Source organism: Engraulis encrasicolus, chromosome 1 (assembly GCF_034702125.1).
Source record: "Engraulis encrasicolus isolate BLACKSEA-1 chromosome 1, IST_EnEncr_1.0, whole genome shotgun sequence".
Lineage (NCBI taxonomy): Eukaryota > Metazoa > Chordata > Actinopteri > Clupeiformes > Engraulidae > Engraulis > Engraulis encrasicolus.
In genome coordinates this window covers 25,282,862-25,306,650 of record NC_085857.1, presented here as the reverse complement: position 1 = coordinate 25,306,650, position 23,789 = coordinate 25,282,862, and the positions used below count along the sequence as shown (strand labels likewise).

At 42.7% G+C, this 23,789-nt stretch overlaps 1 protein-coding gene across 1 annotated transcript; it reads right to left on the bottom strand.

Annotated features, from left to right (window-relative positions):
* Nucleotides 1-13: 13 nt before the first annotated feature.
* Nucleotides 14-20,249, bottom strand: LOC134456726 (protocadherin gamma-B7-like). The gene is made up of 7 exons (XM_063208220.1): nucleotides 20,241-20,249; nucleotides 20,089-20,190; nucleotides 19,596-19,643; nucleotides 18,106-18,135; nucleotides 3,730-3,843; nucleotides 3,303-3,488; nucleotides 14-106 (listed from the first exon to the last, which is right to left on the bottom strand). The coding sequence occupies exons 1-7, from the start codon at nucleotides 20,247-20,249 to the stop codon at nucleotides 14-16; spliced, it is 582 nt and encodes a 193-aa protein (XP_063064290.1).
* Between the last annotated feature and the right edge of the window lie 3,540 nt (nucleotides 20,250-23,789).

The window sequence follows — 23,789 nt, the reverse complement described above, 5'->3', positions numbered from 1 at the left end:
CAAAAACAACAACTCACTTTTCCATTTCCTGAACTTTGTCCAGCACGGTGTCAGAGGGCTTATTGATGGATATTTTCACAGCATTACTAGAGTCTCTGATGATCACCTTTGGAAAACCACACAATGTTTTACCTTATTGCTATTTCAAACGTCTGTGTGTAGCTCAAGTACCCCCCCTGGCAGAGCTGTGTGGAGCTTTACCATAGTAGAGTTCTGGTCTCCTGAGAATCTCTGCAGCAAGAAATTGGTTGCAACATTTATTGTTTTAATACAAATGGTGGGTCGCATTCAGGGGTCACATGAGAGATTGTAGGCTATGCCTTCTGAAGATGAATTGAACATGCTTTCCCAGACCTGGTAGTGGAGCTCAAGAAGCTGTAGAACTACATAGATCTGACTAGGGTCAGGCTAATTTCGTATTGCTCACATGGATAATCTGAATCCAAAATTATTAAAAGAGTAGATGACTACATCACAGTGTTCATTACATAGGCCCAAATTATAACCCTATAACACAGACAATAGAACAAATGTTTGTCTATCTTCACTTCTCCTCACCATTATCCCCATATATCATAACCCGGTAACACTTTATTTTAGGGATACATCTATTAGCACTAATACATACAATATTAATGCCTGTGTAAGTAACTTGTAAGACATGTACTAAGCAAAATAAGACAGTTGTTAAGCATGTATTCACAAATGTCTTGTTCACGCCCAATTAGGGATTTATTACTAATATAACCTTAGTACGGACCAGTAAGCCTATATTTCTATTTATTAGTAAGTAGTAAGTGGCAGAATACAATGTGTATAAGCTCCCGACACACTGTGTGAACAAACCCTGAACAGCGTGAAAACAGATGCGGAATAAGGGTCCCTATTCTAAAGTGATGCATTGGTCAGCCCAGATGGCTCAGGGCCTCCGCACTACCAAAGTCCCCCTCATTACCTAGGGCCCCCACACCATCCAGGCCCGCACTACCTGGCCCCCTGATCTACAAAGTGTAAGGGTAAATTAAATGACTAACACCTACCCAGCTAAGTTACCTAGTTTTGTCTTCTTCATAACAATGTAAAGGAGGTAACAGGAGCCTTTATATAGCAAGGATTGAACGTACACTTGTCAATGGCGGTGGGTTGGTGAGATGTAATTTTTTTATGTACCACTGAGTTTTAATTGTAAAAACCCCCCAAAATAAATGCAGAACATTAGAATAATAGTTTTGAAGCAAAACTAATCTATTATTTTGTGATAATTAAGTTAATGTTTGAGAACATTAGCTTCAAGAAGTGCAGTGCATGATGGGTACGCAATCTAGGCCAACAGACAACCTAGCCAGCTCTGAGCCTACGTCCTTAGCTCCTCCCCTCACTCGTGAAATTTAGATGCTATCCAAGCAATTTGCCATGTACGTAACAACAGAAATATTATCATTGCTGCATTGGCCATGCATTGCATTTCTGACTAAGGCCGTACCCATCATGCACTGCACTTCTTGGAGCTAAGTTTCTCAAACATTAACTTATTTATCACAAAGGAATAGCTTAGTTTCGCTTCCAAACTATTACTCATCGTTATATTCTGCATTTATAAATTTCGGGCACATGACGTCACACGTTGCGCAGCAGACATTTTGGAAGCGGGCCAGCCCATTGTTTACAGTGAGGACTTGCTTTCTTCTGCTAGTAGTTTGCTTTGTGTTTTACCGTTTCATTTGACCTCTGCTGTTGTTATGGTCGCCCGTTGCTGTGTCGTAGGGTGTAGAAGCGCAAGCTGTGACGGGACGGGGAATAAAATCCCAAATGGATTATCTTTTTACCGTTTTCCAACTTGGAGGCGTCTCAATGGAGAACAAATGTCCTCCATAACAAAGAGTCGCCGGCTAGCATGGGTCGCTGCTGTAAGACGGTCAAATATAACTTTCCACTCAATCCCGGTGTGGAGGTGTCTCTGGTCTAATACCCACAGATGAACTCGGGGAGGCAAACTTTGTGAAAAAATTCCTGTGCCTTCCTCAGACAGAACTCCCAGAAGCTGACATCTGTCAGGATCACTGACTTGTATAGTATAATAGAAGTCTGTGGTCAGGATACAGGCAACGTCTTTCAGTGTCCACACCACAAAGTCACAGTAGGTTGCACCTGTCACGAACATCTGTGTCTGCACTTGTGTGTAGTACCTATAACCTTGTTTGAGCTGAACAATGCCATCAACTCTGTGGAGACAAAAGTCTTTGTCTGCGTCACAAGCCTCCTGGACAGTGCTGTGTTTGTGCTTAGCAGGGCATTTCACTTCCAGGCAGCCTTGTCCACAGCTGTCACAGCTAACTAGGCCATCAGGTGAGGCGCCTACCTGTGGGAACGCCGGGTTTATGCAGAAGCCAGACTGCTCGATTGTCAAGTTATCTTGGTGTAGTGCTTGTTGTTGAAGGTATTCAGTGCGTGCTGTGTCTGTGCTTTGGGTAGCACACATTCTTGACTGTGGACACAGCTGGCTTGTCGATGTTAGAGACCAGAACTGCATGCATGGTGGAGGCAGTCACTATCCCTTTACCATAGCAACTAGCTATCAATATGGCGGCGTACCCAGAATTGAAGCGCTGTGCCCGTCCCTTATTGTAGGGTTTTTACAATTAAAACTGATTGGTGTATGAAAAAATGACATCTCACCACCCACCGTCACTGAGAAGTTTACGTCCAATCCTTGCTATATAATGCTTCCAATTACTCTCTTCCACATTGAGTAGAATAAGGGAGATCTGCATGTCTGATGAGACTACTGCTGATCCAAAAATGTTCTTACACTTCGCTTCCCGGGGGGGTAGAGTGGGGGCCCTAGGTAGTGTGGGGGCCCTAGGTAGTGCGGGGGCCCTAAGCCATCTGGGCTGAGCAATGCATCACTTTAGAATAGGGACCCTTATTCCACATCTGTTTTCACACTGTTCAGGGTTTGTTCACACAGTGTACCAGGAGCTTATACACATTGTATTCTGGCCCGTACTGCTTACTCATAAATAGAAATCTAGGTCCACTAGGTCCTTACTAAGGTTATATTGGTAATACATCCCTTATTGTGCATGAACAAGACATTTGCGAATAAATGTCTAACAACTGTCTGATTTTGCTTAGTACATGCCTTACAAGTTACTTACTAAGGCATTAATATTGTATGTATTAGTGCTAATAGATGTATCCCTAAAATAAAGTGTTACCCATAACCCTTTAGCTATATTTCATATTGGTCATAGTCTGTATTACTTGATACTCTTAGTTGTTGTATCTATTTTTCTGCTCACTTCAACTTTTGTTGTATCGTTAAGTCCATGAGGATCGGTTGCCATCACAGTAATGTTAAATGTCCCAGGATGAACATCTGTCACTGCATAGATCTGGCCACTAGAGGGCTCTACTGCAAACATGGAGCTGGGCTCCACCAGGGAATACTGCAGCATCTCAGTCTCCCCTACATCAGGGTCTGTAGCCTGAGGTGAGATATTAGACAGGAATGTTTTTTAGTGAACCCGTGTACAAAAAACTATGCAGAAGAGTGCTTGCAGAGACACTATCATCATTCGTCTTTCGAAATAATCATAATTGAGCCAGAACATCGTGAAGATGTACAAACTGTAGTTGGTTGTCATTAACTATTGGACAACACATAGACTACATTTCTAGCTATATAAATGGTATTGTCTTGGAAAATTAGTTAATTTGATGTACAACCTTGACCACCAGGACAGGATCGCCTGATTGAACTGCACCAAGGATGTTTACTCTGTACAATTGTTGACTGAACTCAGGCGGGTTGTTTGCCGTATCCTCCACAACAATCAAGGCCTAGTAATGGAGAAAAGCACAAATATGAGGTCTGTTAGTCAATTGAAATAAATGAACAAAGCAAAGGTAGAATTAGTGAGAGAGCAGGCTACAATTGATTGAGTTTCTTTTCCGGGATATAAAGTGCCTGTGACATGAATATGTCCCCGGTTCTTACAGTGGGATGAGGGAGTCATCTCTATGGGAGAAGCTCATTGGCTGTCGATCTGTGACGAAGGTTTACTCATCTTTTTATCAATTATCACATTATATTATCACTCCTGAAAGGTGGAATTAGCGCTGTGGGCGGGGACGCCCACCACCTAACGCGGCGCTGATGGCGCAAACCTCACTTTGAGTCACGCTGTCTTTGGCTGTGGCAGAGAACCTGAAAGCTACCAGAAAGAAATCTCCCATTGGTTCCCATTGTAGCCACAGTTCCAGTTGGCGAACGCGGACAAGTGGAAACAGAGCCGCCTGAGTGGAAAAGGAATGGATTTGAAAATGGAGTCCATAGGGCTAAATGCTAAAAAAAAAATGTTACTGCCATTTCCAGTCACAAATCTCATAAATAAAATATTCCCGGTGAGAACTATGGCTGGTGTAATATAAGAGGCTGTAATTTTTTCAGGTGTCTAGTTTTTTCCAGCAGGGCAGAAGACTTTGACATTCTGCTAATATTTATGGATTTGGCCTCACAAATTAACCTTACTGACCCAGTATATAATGATCTGGTGGCGCAAAAAAAAATAAATCTAAACACTACTCAATGTGTTCTTATTAGTTCTATACTTCACATTGAATATTAACATTTCTGGGCTAAAAATTATACAACGAGATATTAATTATAGTTATTGGAAACTCCATTGACACCCATAATCATCTTTCACTTGGCCGTGATAGCCAACTACTGTAGTACCACCCCTGACCACCAGCTAGTGCTCATTATCATAGCTTCTAGGTTCTCTGGCTGTGGAAAGTCGGGTGAAGCAGAGAGATGGCTCCCTCATCTCACTCTAAGAACTGGGGACATATACATGTCCTAATGTTCTTATTAGTAAGAATCGGTTCGTAATCTCTATGGGAGCATGCAATCACTCCTGGATCGCATGCTGACCGACCACATGAGTAGGACATTCAAAAAGGTCCCTTGTATGGACAGTGTTCCCATCACCCAAGGCCTGTGGTGGGCGATCCCAAAACCCTATGTCCCAGAGGCATAGCTGTCACATCAAGCCGGTAAAACCAGACAAAGGAACAGGTGTAGGCCCAGCCAGCTGCTCTGCACACATCTGAAAAGGCAGCACCTCTGAAGAGGGCCCAAGACGTGGAGACAGCGCACGTAGAGTGCGCTCTGACCTGAGGGGAGAAAGCCCCTTAAACTCATACAGTAAACCAGCATAATGGCTTTAACCAGACATTTGGAGAGCCTCTGTTTGGACAAAGCAAGTCCCTTAAAGGGGACCCTTAGGTTAGCGAAGCACACAAATAGCTGCTCAATATTCCCAAAAGAGTGAGTCCGGCCCATGTAAAGGTGTATGCGCACACAGCGCACAAGTTGTGCTGGCGCTGCTGCTCCAGAGATTGAAAAGGAGGAGCACAAAAGGCTTGAAGCTCTATATGGGCTCACAACTGAAAGGGTTCTGAATTTTTGGAATGAACACTGGGTTCATTTTCAGAACAATACGAGTGTTGCCATCTGCAAACTCCACGCATGCAGGATTGACTGACAAGGCATGTAATTCACTGACATTTTAATGGAGGCGATGCGTAAGTCCACCTCTTGTAGAGGCTCGAAGGGGACGCACACAAGGCCTCCAGTACCAGGGCGATGTCCCAAGGAGGCATCGTCTGTCTCACCACCGGGCGTATATGCCTGGCTCCTTTCAGGAATCTACACAACAGTGGGTGGCTACCCAAGAGTGTTGTTACCAAATCCCACATGGCACACGGAGATGGCGACCAAGTAGACTTTGAGGGTAGAGAAGGCCTTGCCTTCGTGTAATTGTTCCTGCAAGAATGCCAAGACCATGGGCACCGAGCATTGGAAAGCTAGTATATCAGGTTGGGCTCAACGTTCAAACACGGCTTACTTAAGATCATACAAGGACCTAGTGAAAACTGCTCTGGCTCCTTGGATAGTCCTTAGGACATTATCCGAAAGACCAGATGCGTTCAAGTTAATGCCCTCTCTCTTCAAACCCATGGAAGCGTGGAGCTCCTCTGCTGGCGGGGAGGCCACCCTCTGGGCCAAGACCCTCTCTGGTCTGGCCAATGGAGAGGCTGGAGGTGAAATAACCCTTTTCCCTTCATCCGGAAGGTGAAGCGGAGGTAATCGGCGAAAGCGCATCAAGTGCATTAGGTGTGTCATGCGTAACCGTTGGGCACTCCAAATGTAACGGTGGTTCATCATGTGGCACTGCCGGATAGTCAGGAAACGCAGTGTCTGGAGACAGAGAACGTTTACGCTCCAAACGCAGAGACCTGCGTCTGAAATCTTCACCTTTTCCTGACGCAGGTCTCTGTGTTTGGCACGAAACCGTTCTCTGTCTCCGGGCACTGTGTTTCCTGACTATCCGGCAGTGCCACACGATGAACCCAGTGGTACAGGGGGTAAATCGAGAGATTGGACTAACCGAACGCTTGAGAAAGGGTACACTAACAGCACTGCTGGTGCTAGGTACTGATTTTAATCTCAAATCCACACAGGGCAGCCCGGGAGGAAAATAAGATGTGCGAGACACATTTTGTTCGCTAAAAGGCAGATTCGAAGCCATACATACATTTGGTTCAATATCCGGAGAAAGGGAGTTAAACCGCTAGCTAAGTGAAAACTCTGAAAGGGCAACCAAATAAAAATTCTGTCGAGGGAATCAGGAATTTCGCCTTATCTTAGAGCTCCCTCTTGCAACATATCCTTGATAATGCGCAACAAGGGGATCATGGGATACAGAAACCTGGTCACGTTACCTCACGGAACCGCAATAAGATGGATTAGTTGAGTTAGCTGACTTAGCTTCCCTAGCTACAGAACCGTATCTCTTTGTTATTTGGGACTGATGGCTACCGAAGTAGTCGCCTTATCATGCCTTCTTCAGGGGCTTTGTGGTGCTAACAGTGCTTGTCATCAACATGTGTTGAGACACAGTGAGAGAATCGCACAAGTTTAATACACCAAGAGGGGGATTAACATTCAGAACATTGACAGAGAACATCTGTTTGTTAAAGGGACACTGTGTGAGATTTTTAGTTGTTTATTTCCAGAATTCATGCTGCCCATTCACTAATATTACCTTTTTCATGAATACTTACCACCAGCGTCAAATTCTAAGTATTCACTATGACTGGAAAAATTGCCCTTTTCATACATGAAAAGGGGGATCTTCTCCATGGTCCGCCATTTTGAATTTCCAAAAATAGCCATTTTTAGCTGCATAAATAACTGTATTTGGACCATACAAGAAAATATTTGTTTATTCGGGCGCAATCACACTGGACGCGGATGTTACAGTAGGAGGCGGATGTGTTCTATTGTTTGTCAATGAAAATGAGCAGATTCCGCGTCGAATATCAGCGCAAGGCGGATTGCGGATTCTCAGCCTCTCCACGCCGGGCGGATCGAGTTGAAAAAAGTTCAACTCAAGGCGGAAAATCTGCGACGTAATTCCAGATGTTCGATAGGAGACCGTTATCAACATTCACATCAGATTTACTATCCGACGTTAGGAGCACAAGAGAAGAGCTCGTCTTCTATCCATTTTACATAGATGAATGGACAAAGCATTTGTGTATGTTTTCACAACATTTAACGACACAACACCATCGATTAGGCTACGTTGCGAGTGACAGTTGAGTCGTTATGTTGCCTAGTCACCGTATTCGAATAGGCAGTGGATCCACGCTTGCGCCCTGCAGACCTGAGCGGCAGAGCGGTAGGACTTTTCCCAGAATGCGAGGGTGAACTGGCTCATCTTCCCTGGGAGCCAGGCTTCCTGACTGGGTCGCTAAGTGTTGGGCGCTTTGAGTGCAGGCATCCTGACCCATTCCTTTTCCATGTTGTCAGTGTCCAGCATGGAAAATTCCAGCGTGGGCGAGCGTGCCGAGTATGGTCAGCCCCATGTTTTTGCCACTTGTACTGCGTCGAAGAAGGGGAGCACATTTCTGGCTGCAGGAAACGGTGCACGTCGAGTCACGACCTGGAGCACATCCAACCGTTGCGCAGCCCTCCTTGAGATGCTGAAGTCTGTGTCGTGGTCAGCCAAGGCGGGAGCCTGCCGAGTCTCAGGATGTGCGGGAACATCAATGGGTTCATCCGCGATCACCTCCTCTATCCCCTCCTCTGCTGCAACCAGCCCCAGCGGGTCAACAGAGGACTGACCCTCCTGCCACTGTGGTGAGTCCTGAGGGGCAGGTTCTGTCGTAAGCAACTCGTCATCGTCCTTTTCCTTCTGTTCCACCGTGTTAACATCAGGCCTCGTTGCTAGCCATTAGCATACGCTTACGCACAGCTAAGCGTAGCTCCAAGGTCTCTGGGTCCATGCGAAGGCACCTCTTGCATTTTATCCCGGTAAGCGGCGCCCAGGTGTGAAGGAAGCCAAGGCACACCACGCAGAGGAGATGTGGGTCTTTCAACAAGATGGGGAAGCCACAGCTTGAGGGGCAGACTCGTGTCTCCTCTTCTTTCATCCTCCCGTCGTCTGACGCTGTAGCCATGCAAGCTAGGTGGCGTGGCCAGTTAGCTAGCAGAAGTGTAGCACGCTAGTCAGACCTAGCAGAATAGCATTGTGTGGTCAAAGTCCTTCGACAAATTTCTCCCAAAATCGTTGAGGAAAAGGTTTTTAAAAAAAACAAAAACAAAAAACAGAGTAGTTTACTTCCCTTCATCTTCGGTAGAAGCCCTTCGTCATGACTGAGCACCCAGCGAAATCGTACCTTCCCAGCACACTTCTTTGGAAGACAGTTAAACTCAGTCGGTTGAGCAGAATTCAGTCGAGCAGTTCACAGCCGAAGAGAGCACAAAGTTGAGGTTTGCGCCCTCTGCGCCACGTTATACAGGCGGTGGTCGCATGGGCGCAGATAGCTTTTAAAAACTGGGGGGGACATTTTCACAACCAACCGTCCGGGCGGGGGGGGGGGGGGGGGGGGGGGGAATTATTATTGTACACTGAATATAATTTTTTTTATTGTTAGTGGCATATTCATCTTCCGCTAAATAATTTTATTTGCTTTTGCAGGTCTACTACTATTTTAAATCTTGATACATGATATTTTTTAACAAATGTTTAAACCGCTCCAGCTTTACAGATTCTACTGAGAATGTGCACGAGTCTCCCTCCCACCAAGACTCACCCGCCCCTGCGCGCGCTTCTAAACACACCTCTCCCATCCCATCAGCAAGTGCTACAGTACTTTCCCAACCAATTCAACCTTTAAACAGGACAACTGTGTCAACAAATTTCACGTTGTACTACTAATGTAGGCCTACAGCAGGCTATGCAACAGTGTGTGATTTAGTAGGCCTACTGTAGACATTTTAACACGACCAGTCTCGCGGTGGTAGGCCTATTGCATGTAAAACACAACTTCAATCCAGGCGCGGTTTTGGGGCGTGTGATATTGGGGTCTCCCCCAGATTAGACATTTTTGATAAAAGCGGCGCATTTAAAAAGAAAATGCAGAGTAACCGAGCGTCTTTGGAGGAAAACTAAATTAGAAGTCCACAGACAATCCCTTAGGGATGAGATCTCCTCCTACAATAATGCGGTACGCTCAGAGAGAAAAGCATATTTTTCCAAAATCATAACAGACAACCAGCATAATGCGAAAGTTCTTTTTTCCACTATTGACCACCTGCTTAATCCAACACATAGCAATAACAACCTAAATGCAGCATCACATGCCAAGTGCGAGGAATTTGCTAGATTTTTTAATAAAAAGATTGCCGACATTAGAGAAGGCATCCAAGGTGGAAACGCAGCAACCTCTGTCGCCCACTCAGGCGATACACCGAGGGGAGGGTTAAACCCCCCTAGGAGACCTGAGAGCTTCCAAAAGTTTTGTCCAATTACAGAGGACGACCTCTGTAAAATAGTCAGGGAAAGTAAGCAGTCTACCTGCAGCCTTGACGCGATCCCCACATATCTGCTAAAAAACGTACTTGGTTGCTTAGCAGCACCTTTACTTCAAATTGTTAACACCTCTATGCTTACAGGCATTTTTCCAAGCTCATTCAAAACAGCCATGGTAAAGCCACTCCTAAAAAAGACAAATTTAGATCAGAATTCTTTAAACAACTACCGACCTATATCAAACCTCCCCTTTATAAGCAAGGTACTAGAAAAAGTTGTATTTAAACAGCTTAATCAACATCTGGCTGGGAATGATATCTTGGAAAAATTCCAATCAGGCTTTAGAGCCAACCATAGCACCGAAACAGCACTAACCAAAATAATAAGTGATCTTAGGCTCAACACTGCCGCAAACAAAGTTTCAGCACTTATCCTCCTCGACCTCAGTGCCGCCTTTGACACGATAGACCACAACATACTAATTGACCGCCTTGAATCTTGGGTAGGCTTGTCCGGTCACGTCTTAGAGTGGTTCAAAACATATATTACAGGAAGACAGTTTTTTGTCACCATCGGAGAATACGTCTCCAACAAGTATGATGTGCCTTTTGGAGTTGCTCAGGGTAGTTGCTTGGGCCCTCTCCTCTTCTCTCTCTATATGTTGCCCCTGGGCTCCATCATCAGAGAGCACAATGTTGATTTTCATAGCTATGCCGATGACACTCAACTATATATCTCTGTCGAGCCTAGCCAAACCACTGCCATTCATGCCTTGACTAAATGCATGTCTGCCATTACAGATTGGATGAACAGTAACTTCCTAAAATTAAATGAAGATAAAACTGAAGTGTTGCTCATTGGGCCTAAGAAAAAACGTGCAAAACTCCACTCAAGCCTAGGTGACCTAAGCATACACATTAAAGATAAGGTTACTAGCCTAGGTGTGGTCATAGACTCGGATTTGAGCTTTGAGCCTCACATCAACAAGATAACAAAATCTGCTTTTTTCCATCTTAGAAATGTCAACAAAGTGCGCGGCTTGGCCCCCCGACAAGACGCTGAGAAACTTATTCATGCCTTTGTCACCAGTAGGATAGACTACTGCAATGCTCTTTTCTCTGGTCTCCCAAAAAAATTAATTGACAAATTGCAACTCATTCAAAATTCTGCGGCAAGAATCCTAACAAGAACCAGAATGAGAGAGCACATCTCTCCTGTCTTGGCAGACCTGCACTGGTTACCTGTCTCATACAGAATCGACTTTAAGATTCTGCTCACAGTATTTAAAGCATTAAATGGACTTGCCCCTAGCTATATCTCAGACATGCTCTCTTTTTATGCCCCTGCTCGAGCTCTCAGGTCCACTGATGCCAAGCTGCTAAGGACCCCCACCCCCCCGCAGAAGAAGATCGGCGACGCCGCGTTTGCCTGCTATGCGCCCAAGAGATGGAACACCCTCCCCATCGAGATCCGATCAGCCACCTCCGTCGACTCCTTTAAGAAGCAGCTGAAGACCCACCTCTTCATCCTTGCCAACTCCTAGCTGCCAAGACGTCATAGTGTCCCAGCCGCCGCAGCGCCCTTACTACTCGCAATCCAGCCCTGGCAGGGGGCTCCCCCTAGGTGGCCGCTGGTCTCTGCCTGAGGTTTCTTCCTGACTACAGGGGGTCTTTTTTTCTCAGACCTCACTGAGCTTTTTTTCCCCCTCACAAACTATGAATCAAGCGAAAGGGAGTTTTTCCTCACCCCTGATGCCACCAGGGGCCGCACCTGAGCGCCCAATCTCTGTGTGAATATCTATGACTTATGATAGGCCCAGCCACTATGGACCTTACACATCTAAGAATCCTGGTCCTAACCTACGTTGACCTTATGACTCTACATTCTCTGTCTATCTCTTCTTCCTCTGCCTTCCTGCTTTTTCTGCCTCTCCTCTATACCTCTCCATTTAAATCTATCTCTCCTCTCCTTTTAAATCTATCTCTAACAATGTTTTTTCCCATTTGTTAAGCACTTTGAGTTACATGCCTTGTATGACACAGTGCTATACAAATACAATTATTATTATTATTATTATTATTATTTAAATGGTGATCTTGAGCTCTTAAGACAACCTCCTTGCTACTAGTTCTACTCAGTCATTTTTCTACCACGCTGCGTTTCAATTGCATCTACACTCCACCGCTACAAGCCACACGTTTGCGTTGTAGTACCGCTTAACAACAATTCACAGTAAATGCGTCCAACAGATTAACACCACCGCAGTCATCATTCCAAAAAGGAGCTCCTTAAAAAAATTAATGAAGTCAGACGTTGACAGCATACAGACCAGGGACAGTGAACACGACAGCTACCTACTTGATTGACAGCTGTCATGGCATGGCCCAACAAAGATGTCTTTTCACTCGAAAACAGGCGACAAAGAGACCAAAAAGCCCTTCTGAACAATTAACATCAGCTAACATCAGCAACTAGGCTACAAACAGCGTCACAGCGGACATGAACCTATTATTGACCTTACCTTAAAAGTTGTCTTGACCGCAGTAGAACTATTTATCCCAACTTTTAATCCATGCGTTTCCACCATCATCATTCACGTTCCACAGTTTTTGTAATCCACATCATAGCTAGCAAGAATGGGACTATCCTCGAGATTAACTTTAATTATAAAAGCAAGCAACTGGTCTGAGCCAAAAATGTAATGTAAATATGACGTCTGCTCTTCGCTCCACTTCCTTCATAAAGCCAGCTCTGTTTATGGCGCTTCAAATCTGGGACTTCAGTGGCTGTTAGCCAATCAAAAAATAGATTTATATATATGGTGTAATACCGTTTTTTTGCCACATATGAAAGTGAATGGTCCAGGGAGGCGCTATTTCACACATTGCAAAATGCAAAGGCAGAAATCAGATATTTTCTCCAAAAAGGTGAGGGGGACGGATCTAGGTGAATGAAAATCTGGGTACGTCATGTCCCCCCCGTCCCCCCCGCTATCTGCGCCCATGGGTGGTCGTCCCCGCCCACAGCGCTAATTCTACCTTTCAGGAGTGATTTTACTAAATCTTCGTCACAGGTCGTCAGTCAATGAGCTTCTTCCATATAGATTACAAACTGATTCTTACGAGTAAGAACCAGGCTGACCGGCGCGACAGTTTGCACACTCACATAGTGATGGTCCCTCCATCGCACTGATGTAATTCAGTATAATTTTGTACACTTGAGTGTAAGTACACTTAACACACACTTAAGAAGTTAAGTATAATTATTACCTCCAACAAGGAGGTTACAGTATCTTTTTGGTCGCGTTGGTTTGTTTGTCTGTCAGCAGGATAACTCAAAAAGTTATGAACGGATTTGGATGAAATTTTGTGGGCTTGTTGGAAATGACAAAAGGAAGACGTGATTACATTTTGACGGTGATCCGGATCACGATCCAGATTCAGGATATTTTTAAAGATTCTTCACCATTGCAGTAAAGAATTCTAGTTACTAACTCCTCAAAACAAGGCAGAAAGACTTTAAAAATTAGGGTGTAACATAGTCAAATGTTTCATCAAACAGATTCCTTAGCGGAGGCTGCATTCTCTGAACACTTTTCTAGTTGTATTTGTACTGTGGTGAATTCAACAGGCAAAAAATGTAATTTGGCAATTTTATTTCTCCATTATTTTACTAGGGTAAAAACACATGGAGGCAGTTTCCTCTTTTTCAAGTGGGCCCTAGCCAAAAGAGCAGCAAAAACGCAAAACGCACTCCATAGGACTCACAGCATAGACAGAAACAAACAATTCACAAAGACAACATATCCACAGACAGCAAAGCATAAAAGATTGAGACGTACAAACATGCCAGACATTACCATATAGAAATATGCAGGACATAACAAAAACATGCAAGCAAGACAAACAGTTTTTTTTCCAAGGTTGGTTCTAGGGGTAGGTGGGTTAAAGAGAATAATATCCTTTGATCTAAGATTATATCTATTTTTTGAGGAATAAAACAATGACAAGTAAGAGGGAAGCAGACCAATGACTGGTTTGTAAATAAAAGTAAGCCAATGAAGCTGCCAACGTACTGATAGTGGGTGGCAACCTGACAGACTATAAAGGTCACAATGATGGGTTGAGTATTTGGCTCCAGTAATAAAGCGTAATGCTGAGTGATAAACAGAATCTAGAGCCCGTAGCACAGATTTAGAAGCATGCATATAAATAATGTCACCATAGTCTAATACAGAGACAAATGTAGATGTGACTAGCTCCTTTCTGGCTCTAACATTTAAACATGCCTTATTTCTATAATAAAATCCTAACTTTATTTTTAATTTCACGCACCAAATTGGTCACATGAGAATTAAAAGTTAGGTCTTCATCCACTAGAAAGCCTAAATATTTGTAACTTGACACTCTTTCTATTACCTGTCCCTGTAAAGTACTTATTTGAGGCAAAATTTGAGTGCTAGAATTTGTAAATAACATGTATTTGGTTTTGTTTGAGTTCAATACCAGGTGTAGCTTGAGTAGATTTTCCTGAATTTTTATGAAAGCTAATGCCTCAGAAGGAGATGGGGCATAGCAGTATAAAATAGTGTCATCTGCATACAGATGCACATTTGCATCTACATATGCACAGATATCATTTATGTAGATGGTGAACAATAATGGCCCCAAAATGGAACCTTGTGGAACGCCAATTTTAATTTGAGCTCTTCCTGATGTTATACCATCACAGGAGACACATTGATGCCTATTTGTAAAATAATCTTTAAACCAAAGTAAAGTTTTTTCAGACATACCTATGCTGTGCAAAGAATGTAATAAAATACTATGATTTACAGTATCAAATGCCTTGGAGAGATCTATAAATTGCCATCACTGCAGCTGATGATGTTATTAACTACTTTTACAGCTGTAGTGATTGTGCTATGTTTCTTCCTAAAGTCTGATTGAACTGGGCTCAGAATACTATTCTTAGTTAAAAACTCTTTTAGTTGATCACTAATTAGAGATTATACCCTAGTAACACAGAACGTAAAGAGAACGTTTGACTTTTGGTTCTCTAAAGGTTGGGGTTATTACCAAACCAAAATCTACCACTTAGAAACGTTCCCTTTGGTTACAGTAAAAACCAAGCAGCCATTGGTTCCGGTTCGGTTCTGGATACGTTTCGGATACGTCATTTTTGGTTCTGTTTCGGTTCTCACTGGGTTGCCAGGAAAGTTTAATTTAAGTTCCCAGAACGATATATGTGTGGTTCCCATTCCATTCCCTCACCGTTCTCTCGCCGTACCTTAAATGCTTTTCAAGTTTGTTCCCTCATCGTTCCCATATGGTTCCCATAACCTTGATGCTTACATTATAGGTCTGGTCACGTCTGGTTCCCTAGACGTGCTCCTGATGTTCCCCAAACTTTGTTTATACTGTGTTGTTCAGAGCATAAGCAATGATGACTGTCCACCCGATTAAATCATATACGTCTACATATTAGTAACAGTATTTCCTCCAGATTTAATCATGTACACAATCTTTTTTTTTTTTTTTAAATCCATTTCATTCATTTAACTCAACTTGGTTGGGTTGATCTAAGGTTTGGCTGTGCACACAACATCACACAAAAGATGTGGTGAGTGAAAGAAATAACTTGAGAACTTGTTACACCTTTGCCGGTAACAAGCAGGCCCTTTGCAACCAATCTGTCCATCAGCGCCTGGCCAAACCTAATTACCTAGGGCTGGTATATCATGATTCAATTGCTTGCACCTGAAAAACCCCTAATCAATCTGGTCACATGGTACTCTTGAGCCTGTATATAAACCTGGACTGTCAGAGGGCTTTAGTCATTTGCCTGCCTGCCTGCCTGCTGGCTGGTCAGCATGGCACAGCATAGCGCTTGTTTATCTGCTTTGCAAGTAAGCTAACAGCGCTTTTGGCGTATGGCATTTGTTAGATACATCTTGTGCCTTGCTTTGTGAGCTAGTCAGTAACAGCACATGTTACATTGCTTGCTCCATTGTGCACTTGATGTAGATGGTATGGTTAGCTTTAAATTTCATTAAGGAAAAAAATTGGTATTAATCCCTACTAGATTGTGTTCATACATACTCACCAAATATTTCTCTCACATCGTGGTACAGAATAGCATAGACTGATATGTATAATATGAACATATACATGTTTCCAACAAGTTAACACATTATTTTAACAGAGCAGTGTGCCAAACTGATGCCAGGCGCAGGGTGTTTCAGTCATGGTGGAGGATGGGAGGTGCTTAAGTACCATGATCAGGGTACCTCAAATATGGTGAGAGATAGTGGGGCAGGACCAAAACACATTCACAATAATAAACAAGGTTGGGGGAACATCAGGAGCATGTCTAAGGAACCAAATATGCAACCAACAAGGTTAAGGGAACCATATGGGAACGGCAAGGGAACAAACATGACATGAACAGGAATAAAGTGAGGGAGAGAGAACAATAAGGGAACGGAATGGGAACTACACATATAACATTCTAGGAACGAAAATTAAACTTTCCTGCCAACCAAGTGAGAACGGAAAAATAACCAAACATGACTCTCTGGGGACGTACCCAGAACTAAACTAGAACCAAGGGCTTGTGTTCCAGGAACCTTCGTAGAACTAAACATTGTTAGTAGGGGAAGATTTTGGCCAATACTGAAAGCTTTGAGATTGGGCGATAGTTATCTAGCATAGCTGGGTCGCCATTTTTTAATAAAGGAGCTACATGTGCTAATTTCCAAGAATCTGGAATATAATTTTGTGCCAAGGATAAATTAAAAATGTATGTTAAAGGGTCTGTAATAATTTCAGCTGCAAGTTTTAGAAGTGACGGTTCAAGGCCATCAGGACCAGCTGATTTTCTACTGTTTATGTTTTTTTTTAGAGCTGTTAACACTGACTCCCTGCTGATTGGTGTAATAGAAAATGTAGGCCTATTTGCCTGTCTCATAGTAGGAGACAGAGGATCAGGCTGTGATTGATTTGGAAGTGGACTGAAGAGAAGTCCTGCCGAGGCAGTGTTGATTAAATGCATCAACCATTTATTTTTGTCAGTAATATGTCTAGAGTCTAAACAAATTTGTTTGGGTAATGCAGATGATGTAGAGTTGGACTTTAAAGACTTAATTCACCTTTGGCTAAGGCCCGCCCTAAAGTGCTTTTTGACCAATCACAGCGCAGCAAAAGGACGACCTCGGACAAACCTCGGACAGTTTTGACAGCGCTCCATTGAACTCAATGCAGACATGTTCTCAAGTAGTTAGCGAGATACGGTCTTATTATTATTAAAATAGGCCTATGATTGGAAATTGTGCCTGGGGTATTTGTGACAAAGGTACAAGTTTCCCCGCGATGTAACAGGTGGTAATCGCTTTCCTCTTTACCTAAAACCGGACTACTAGGCTATTATAGCAGCTGGATAGTCTGCCTTGAAGGGTCTCGGCAGCCTCACACTCGACACACGGATCAAAAACATACGTTGTGTGCTCCGATCATGCCACCATCTCATTTGTGTCACTTTTCAGTAAGGTTGTAAGCAAACCACGAACCTGTTTCAGAGTAGGATTTTGGATTTCTGACCTAATTAATGAAAAAACACCGCTAGCAAAGTTAACTATCGGTCACGGCAGGAGTGTTTTGACTAGCAGCTGATGGACGTGATTTTGTTAAGCTACTGAAGATATAAACGCCAAACGTTAATATTACACATTGCTGTGATAGTTTTGAAGAGGACTACAGCCATCAAGTTGTGTGATTTCATTTTCGTCTAGCAAGTTTGAGTCAGGGGTCAAAAGATATGCGAGCTCGGCTTACCATGGTGCTGGTTACAATGCCTATCGATACCCATAGAAGAGCCCATAACAGCTGTGATGCATCGCATGACCGTTCAGAAAATAAATACTTATATTCACAATACTATGAATGCGTTTTTTATTTATTAGGAGTGAATAACTGCTGCGATTTGCAGTCACTGCATAAATCACGTTGATGTCTCAGCATTCAAAGTTTATCTGTCCGACCTAGCAACTGTAACTAAAGAGGGCGGGGCTTAGCCAAAGGCGAATTGTTTTCCAGAATTTAGCAGGGTTTTGTAAATTCCTTGAAGTTTCGTTTGACAGAGGAGGGGTGTCCGGCAAATATTCCCAGCAGATAAAGTTTGGGAACCAGAGGTGTAAACAAAGCTTAATCTGTGTTACCTGGGAAAAATCGTATCCACCATTTTGTGCCTAGAAACACAAAAGAGTAAATATTTCAACATAGAGTGTTTAGTTACTTCATCATTTTCATTTAGCTTGAAACAGCCTTGGCAGTTTCTTTTACAGTTGTACATATACAGTATAGTACAATATACGTGACGTAGGGCCTACAATTATTAACTACAGTTTGAGGTATCTACACCATCATTTGCGTTGTCTGTAAATACAGTCACAGTTATCTATAGCTTAATTTGAGATTAAACCTGACTGACTGCTGGAAATGTGGTGCAGAGATTAAATTAATGAATCCAGAAAAAGTATTTACAACACTATGAAGGGCCTTTCCCATTACTAATCTCTACCCCTACCCCTACGCCTTCCTCTTGCCCCTCGTGCTTTCAAACGAAGCCGCAAGGTGTAGGGCTTGAAACGCAACCCCTATGGATTGAGATACCCCTTCAACAATCACGAAATGACACTCACAGCTGTCACTAATTCCATGCATTAGGTTGACGTTAATAGCGATTAATTTCACTTGCGTTTCACGGAGAAAAGGGTCATCATTCATTAGGATTAAACTTAGTACAATGGAATAATTATTACCACTTTAAAATCGTCAATTGCAGAGGAAATAGGCCTACTTGGCTTGCCGCCAATTTTTAAAGGCATTCTCAATGCATTCAGGGAAATATGTCGTACCCCTCAGTTGACGGAGTGTGGTGTCGGAAAATACCCTCGCGGAGGGGTGGAAAGCCGTACCCCTACCCTAGCCTCGCGAGCCATCCTACGTACTTCATTGGCTCCACTACGAGTCTGGCCGTGCTTCTCTGTTGGGCGCCTGGAGCAGTAGGATTTTGATCGCACTACCACTGCGCTTGGTGCGTTTCTATGGGGCACTTCCTAATCTAGTGAGACGCGCCTCTATCGGAGGCATGTAAGGACGCGCGCAGAACGTTGGGGTGACTTGACAACCAAATGCGATAGAATTGACGACTGGGTTTTTGACTTGACAACCAAATGCGATAGAATTAACGACGGGGTCTTGGCCATAGCAACCTGCAGTTTAGAATTAGTAACGGCACTTCGCCAGAAAGTTAGAAAAGAAGCGACTTAGACACCTGCACGCCCGTATGACATCATAGGTGTCCTGCTCTCGGGAAATAAAGGACACCTGCTCAGACAATCAGAAGACGTACCGTCTGCTCACCGGGTTATAAACTGTAGATATATCAAACTGGTATTTCAGATCTCTGACATTTTGGAACATATATTGTGCATTTACAAGAATTGTAATTTATTACAACCCTCTTACAAATGACAATGTATGACACACACACACACACACACACACACACACACACACACACACACACACACACACACACACACACACACACACACACACACACACACACACACACACACACACACCTTCTCTAATAGCATTTACTGTAGCGCACAAGTAGACATTGGTAAATTGATATTTGTACCGTTGCAACCAAATCAATAATATAATATCGCCAGTATGGATCCAGTCTCTAGTTGATTGTGATGATGCCAGATTTTTCATTGATGGAACATATATACACAAACAGAGGTGGAGACGCTATGATAAAAGAAGCAAACAAAAAAGTGAGTAAAACATAAACTGTTACAATTGAAGTCATATCCAAGTGATCATTGAAGTTGCATGTATAGCCAAGTACGAGCCAAGTATTTACTTCTACGGATGTCATAGACGATTGAGGCATTTCCACCATTTGCATTTATTGGAGCTGGATACATGTTGTCTATCGGTCCAACCTGAAAAATAAGAATTTAATAATACTACTGTTCAACACGAACAATAGTTACATACACTTAATGAAAACAAAATAATAAAACGGATCAATACTTCTCAGTGAAAAACTACAGAATGTTTTTTTTTTTGAAGCAAGTGGAAGAGCAAATATCCCATCTTCATACCTGTTACAGAACATTTACCTTATTCTTGCTCACTGAAGCATTGTAGTGTGCATATTCAAAGCTAGGCCAATCAGTTACATCAAACACAACAATTGTGGAATCTGAGAGACCATCAATGTCCTAAAATATAACACAAAAATACAAGACATGTGTTTCTAAATAAGTAGGACAGTAACCATGCGTTATACTTAGAAGCTGACAATAAAATGGAGTATTTACCCTTGCTATCAAATGGAATTTGTACTGTGTAATGTTGGATAAGGACAGCTGTTTAATCAACACCACTGATCCATCCGATGTGATGTCAAAGGTATCTGATGGCGGCTGTGTGAATAGAGATGAAAGTATGCTTGTTTAGTAGAAGGTATACAGACCTACGCCATCACAAACCCTTGCCAGTTATGTCAAATATTTCCAAACCAATAAATGTGATTTCCAGACCAATAAATGCTAAAAAAAAACAACAACAAATTAACAGAGAAACACAATTCCAATTATTTCTATGGTCTAATTGGGCAGGAAACCGTCAAATCTTGCAAGCCAGTTTGCCTTCAAATCTCGCAACCCAGTTCTAAGACATGCTGTAAAATATGAACAAAAGCAGTGAATGCCCCATATCTACCGTAATGTAGTAAGTTATTGTGTTGAACTGTGGAGAGACATCTGCATCAATGGCTGTGACACGGACTGCTATACGACCCACTGGCAAAAACTGAAACGGTGAAAAAGGAAAGAAAGTTTGTCCAGAAAAAGAAATGCATTTAACATCAACTGCAGACATTGAAATACAGTATGCTCTTACCTTTGAAACAAATCGTGTATACGAATCGGCCTCAAAAAAAGGTTTATTGTCATTCAAGTCCTTAAGTGGAAGAGTGCGATTATTTGTAACCTAACAATGCAGAGAAAATGTGAATACGATTTAATATGACGTTTAAAGTGATTGATGAGAAGGATTTTGTGGGTTTTTCCCCAAGGAAAATACTTACCCCGCTAGCCATGCAGACTATAGAGTAGGTGAAAACTCCATCATACTTTGCGAGGAAAAATGTAAGCGAAGGAAATATTATTACAGGACAAATTTCATGCAGATGTGACAATTTATCGAATGTAGAACTGAAGTAGTGATGTAAGTATGCCTAGGCCTAGAGTAGAGCAGAGATGGGCCACCATGGGCCACCACGACAACATTCAACCAGCCGTCAATTTTTTGACAGCAGAGTGCATACCCGTCACGCAATGCCTAATGTTGACGCCGTCGCTTAGCCCTAAAGACCCTTCATTAAACCAAACTGCCAATGAGGCCATGTGGCCAGGATTGCGTGGTGTTGAGTGCAGCATACGTTTTTTGATGACAAGGGCATAGCCTTTGTGTCAAATATTGCCGCCTGGTCAATGTGTCGAAAAGTGACATGTCAGGATGATACTGTGTTAGATAATGATACAGTAGCCTAACTGTCATGCCTGTTTTTCATTATTTCACTAATAAGAATAAGATGTGTAATTCAACCAATAAATCTATATTTATACCTTTCTGGGGTTATTATGGACATTTTGGAACTATATACTTCAATCAACAAACACAAGGTGTCCCCCAAACAGTAGAGAAACCGGACAAAAATTATTACATTAGTTAGATGTATGACGTTCATTATGTCTAACGGTTTCCTTAATTTTTAAAGCCAACTTTAAGTATGAATTTACATTCATTATTGTAGCCTCTTTGTAAAGATGGGCCCTTTCATATACTTTGTGGAAACTCAACTACATCATAACTACATCGGTGACATTACCAAGAGCCTTCAGTAATAGATTAAGGCCCTCGAAATTGCGCACGTCACTGCATGCGCCTGACTGCACATACCGGTACTTGCTTTAGAAGCAGCAGACTAGCATGCATAATACTGGCGGTACCATCCACAGAGAGAGCATTGCGATCCGGAAATTGGAAACACATACTGTAAAGGAAAAGAAAGAAGAAGAACAAGAAGACAATACTGCTACTGCTCCTACATTTGCATGCTGCTTTAAGTGCAAGGGGGAAGCATGATCGCAAAAATGTTTGTCATTTCGGACAAACTCAATGAGATGCTCTTGAAAAGTTGCCACCATCGTCGTTTTTACCTGAAACACTGGCGTGGAACTGTGCAGTCTTTCTTTCGATCGCCCCCAAACAATTAAGACGAGATTGCACCGAATGCACGCGTCCACGTGCAGTAGGCCTATCTAACGGGAGCAAAATTGACATGATACACACATGGTAGGCGTGTCCGTGCACAAAACGTGATCGCGCAAGCATACTCTGCAGTAAGCGTATCGAGGGCCAAAGACTTGTCATTACAATACTGAGGACAGTAAGGTTATAACAAAGGCTCTGTGCAAAGGGGTTATATCACTGACATACCTCTGCCAATGCTTCAAAATCAAGGCGTGCGTTTGCCACCACAAGTGCAAATGGAGCTCCAGGAGTGTGGTCTATGCCCAGAAGAGAGAGGCAGTATGGGCACGTTGGGGACTCAAGGTTGAATGTAGCATCTTGTGGAATTTGGACCTGCTCTAATGCACCTGGCAACGTCAAATGAAACAATATGAACATCCAGTGCATTGGCCTACACTAAGAGAGAGAGAGAGAGAGAGAAAGGGAGGGAGAGAGAGAGAGAGAGAGAGANAGAGAGAGAGAGAGAGAGAGATACGTGAAGGGCTGTCATTGTTGTCTGTAGCTGTGATTGCTTACCTAAAAATCCCTCGTTGATACTCTCAAAAATAAATGGTGCAGGTGTATTACAATCAATAGTTGTTTCTGCAGAACACAGCAGTAAAACCATCAGAAAAACAAGTGGGGCATTGTATTAAAGAAGAGCAGTGTGCAGAAGATTTTTGTTGCCCTAACAATCACACACACTTGTACAATATGCTAAGCTATTAATATAATTTGATATAATGTCATAACTATTTTATCATTTGGTATTTTGAACAACCCAAAAAGAGTGGGATGTACACTATTACTGGAGTAGACTGGAGCAAAGTGGGGTAGTGTAGCTTAATATTATTAATCTACAGTAGATGGAAATGCACAGTAAAAAAAGGGGGGTGTCACTATTATAGAGTAAACTATAAATCCAAATAGGGTCTTTCCATGCCAAATCAACAAGAGCCCGCGCACATAGGTCTCAAAAAATTCTGAAAATATTACCAAGTGTACCCATGGTACTTAAAAGAAACACTGTAAATTTACTGTATTTGAATGTAAAATGTATACTCTCCGTGTTACAGCCAATTTTACTGGGGGAGGGAGGTGCCCATTTTGTTCACACTCTTTTTTTTGTCAAAGTTCACAAGCCCGTAGCTCAATAACTAAACCATGTAGGAAGCTCAAATTTGGCATACTGGTAAATAGACAGGAATAGTTTGTTGCTAAACTGTCAGTTTTGGTCTGTATGACCCTGCATTGGCATAGCTTTCCCTCAAAGATGATACAAATTGTACTGGAGTTTTTGGCTGTGCTCTGTTTAGGCCTTCAGAAGACATATTTGTGCCCAACATAGCCTCTTGATTTTTTTCCCTTGTAGAGACAAGTAGGAACACTCTCATAAAAAGCTATAAATAGAAAGGAAACCCCATCAGTGTTTGACCAGAAGACCTCACAAGTCTGACAAATCATTTTTGGTGTCCTTTCAGAGCTCCAGAACCCCTTGTGGGATTGTCCACAGATTTTTATT

Bases quoted from the DNA above. Each gene is read 5' to 3' on its own strand.
- LOC134456726 (XM_063208220.1), bottom strand. The intron at 19,644-20,088 runs GTAAATGTTCTG...ACAATCAACTAG, and splicing joins CTTCAGTGAGCAAGAATAAG to AGACTGGATCCATACTGGCG. The intron at 3,844-18,105 runs GTAACACAGATT...CTCCATTACTAG, and splicing joins GTGGATACGATTTTTCCCAG to GCCTTGATTGTTGTGGAGGA.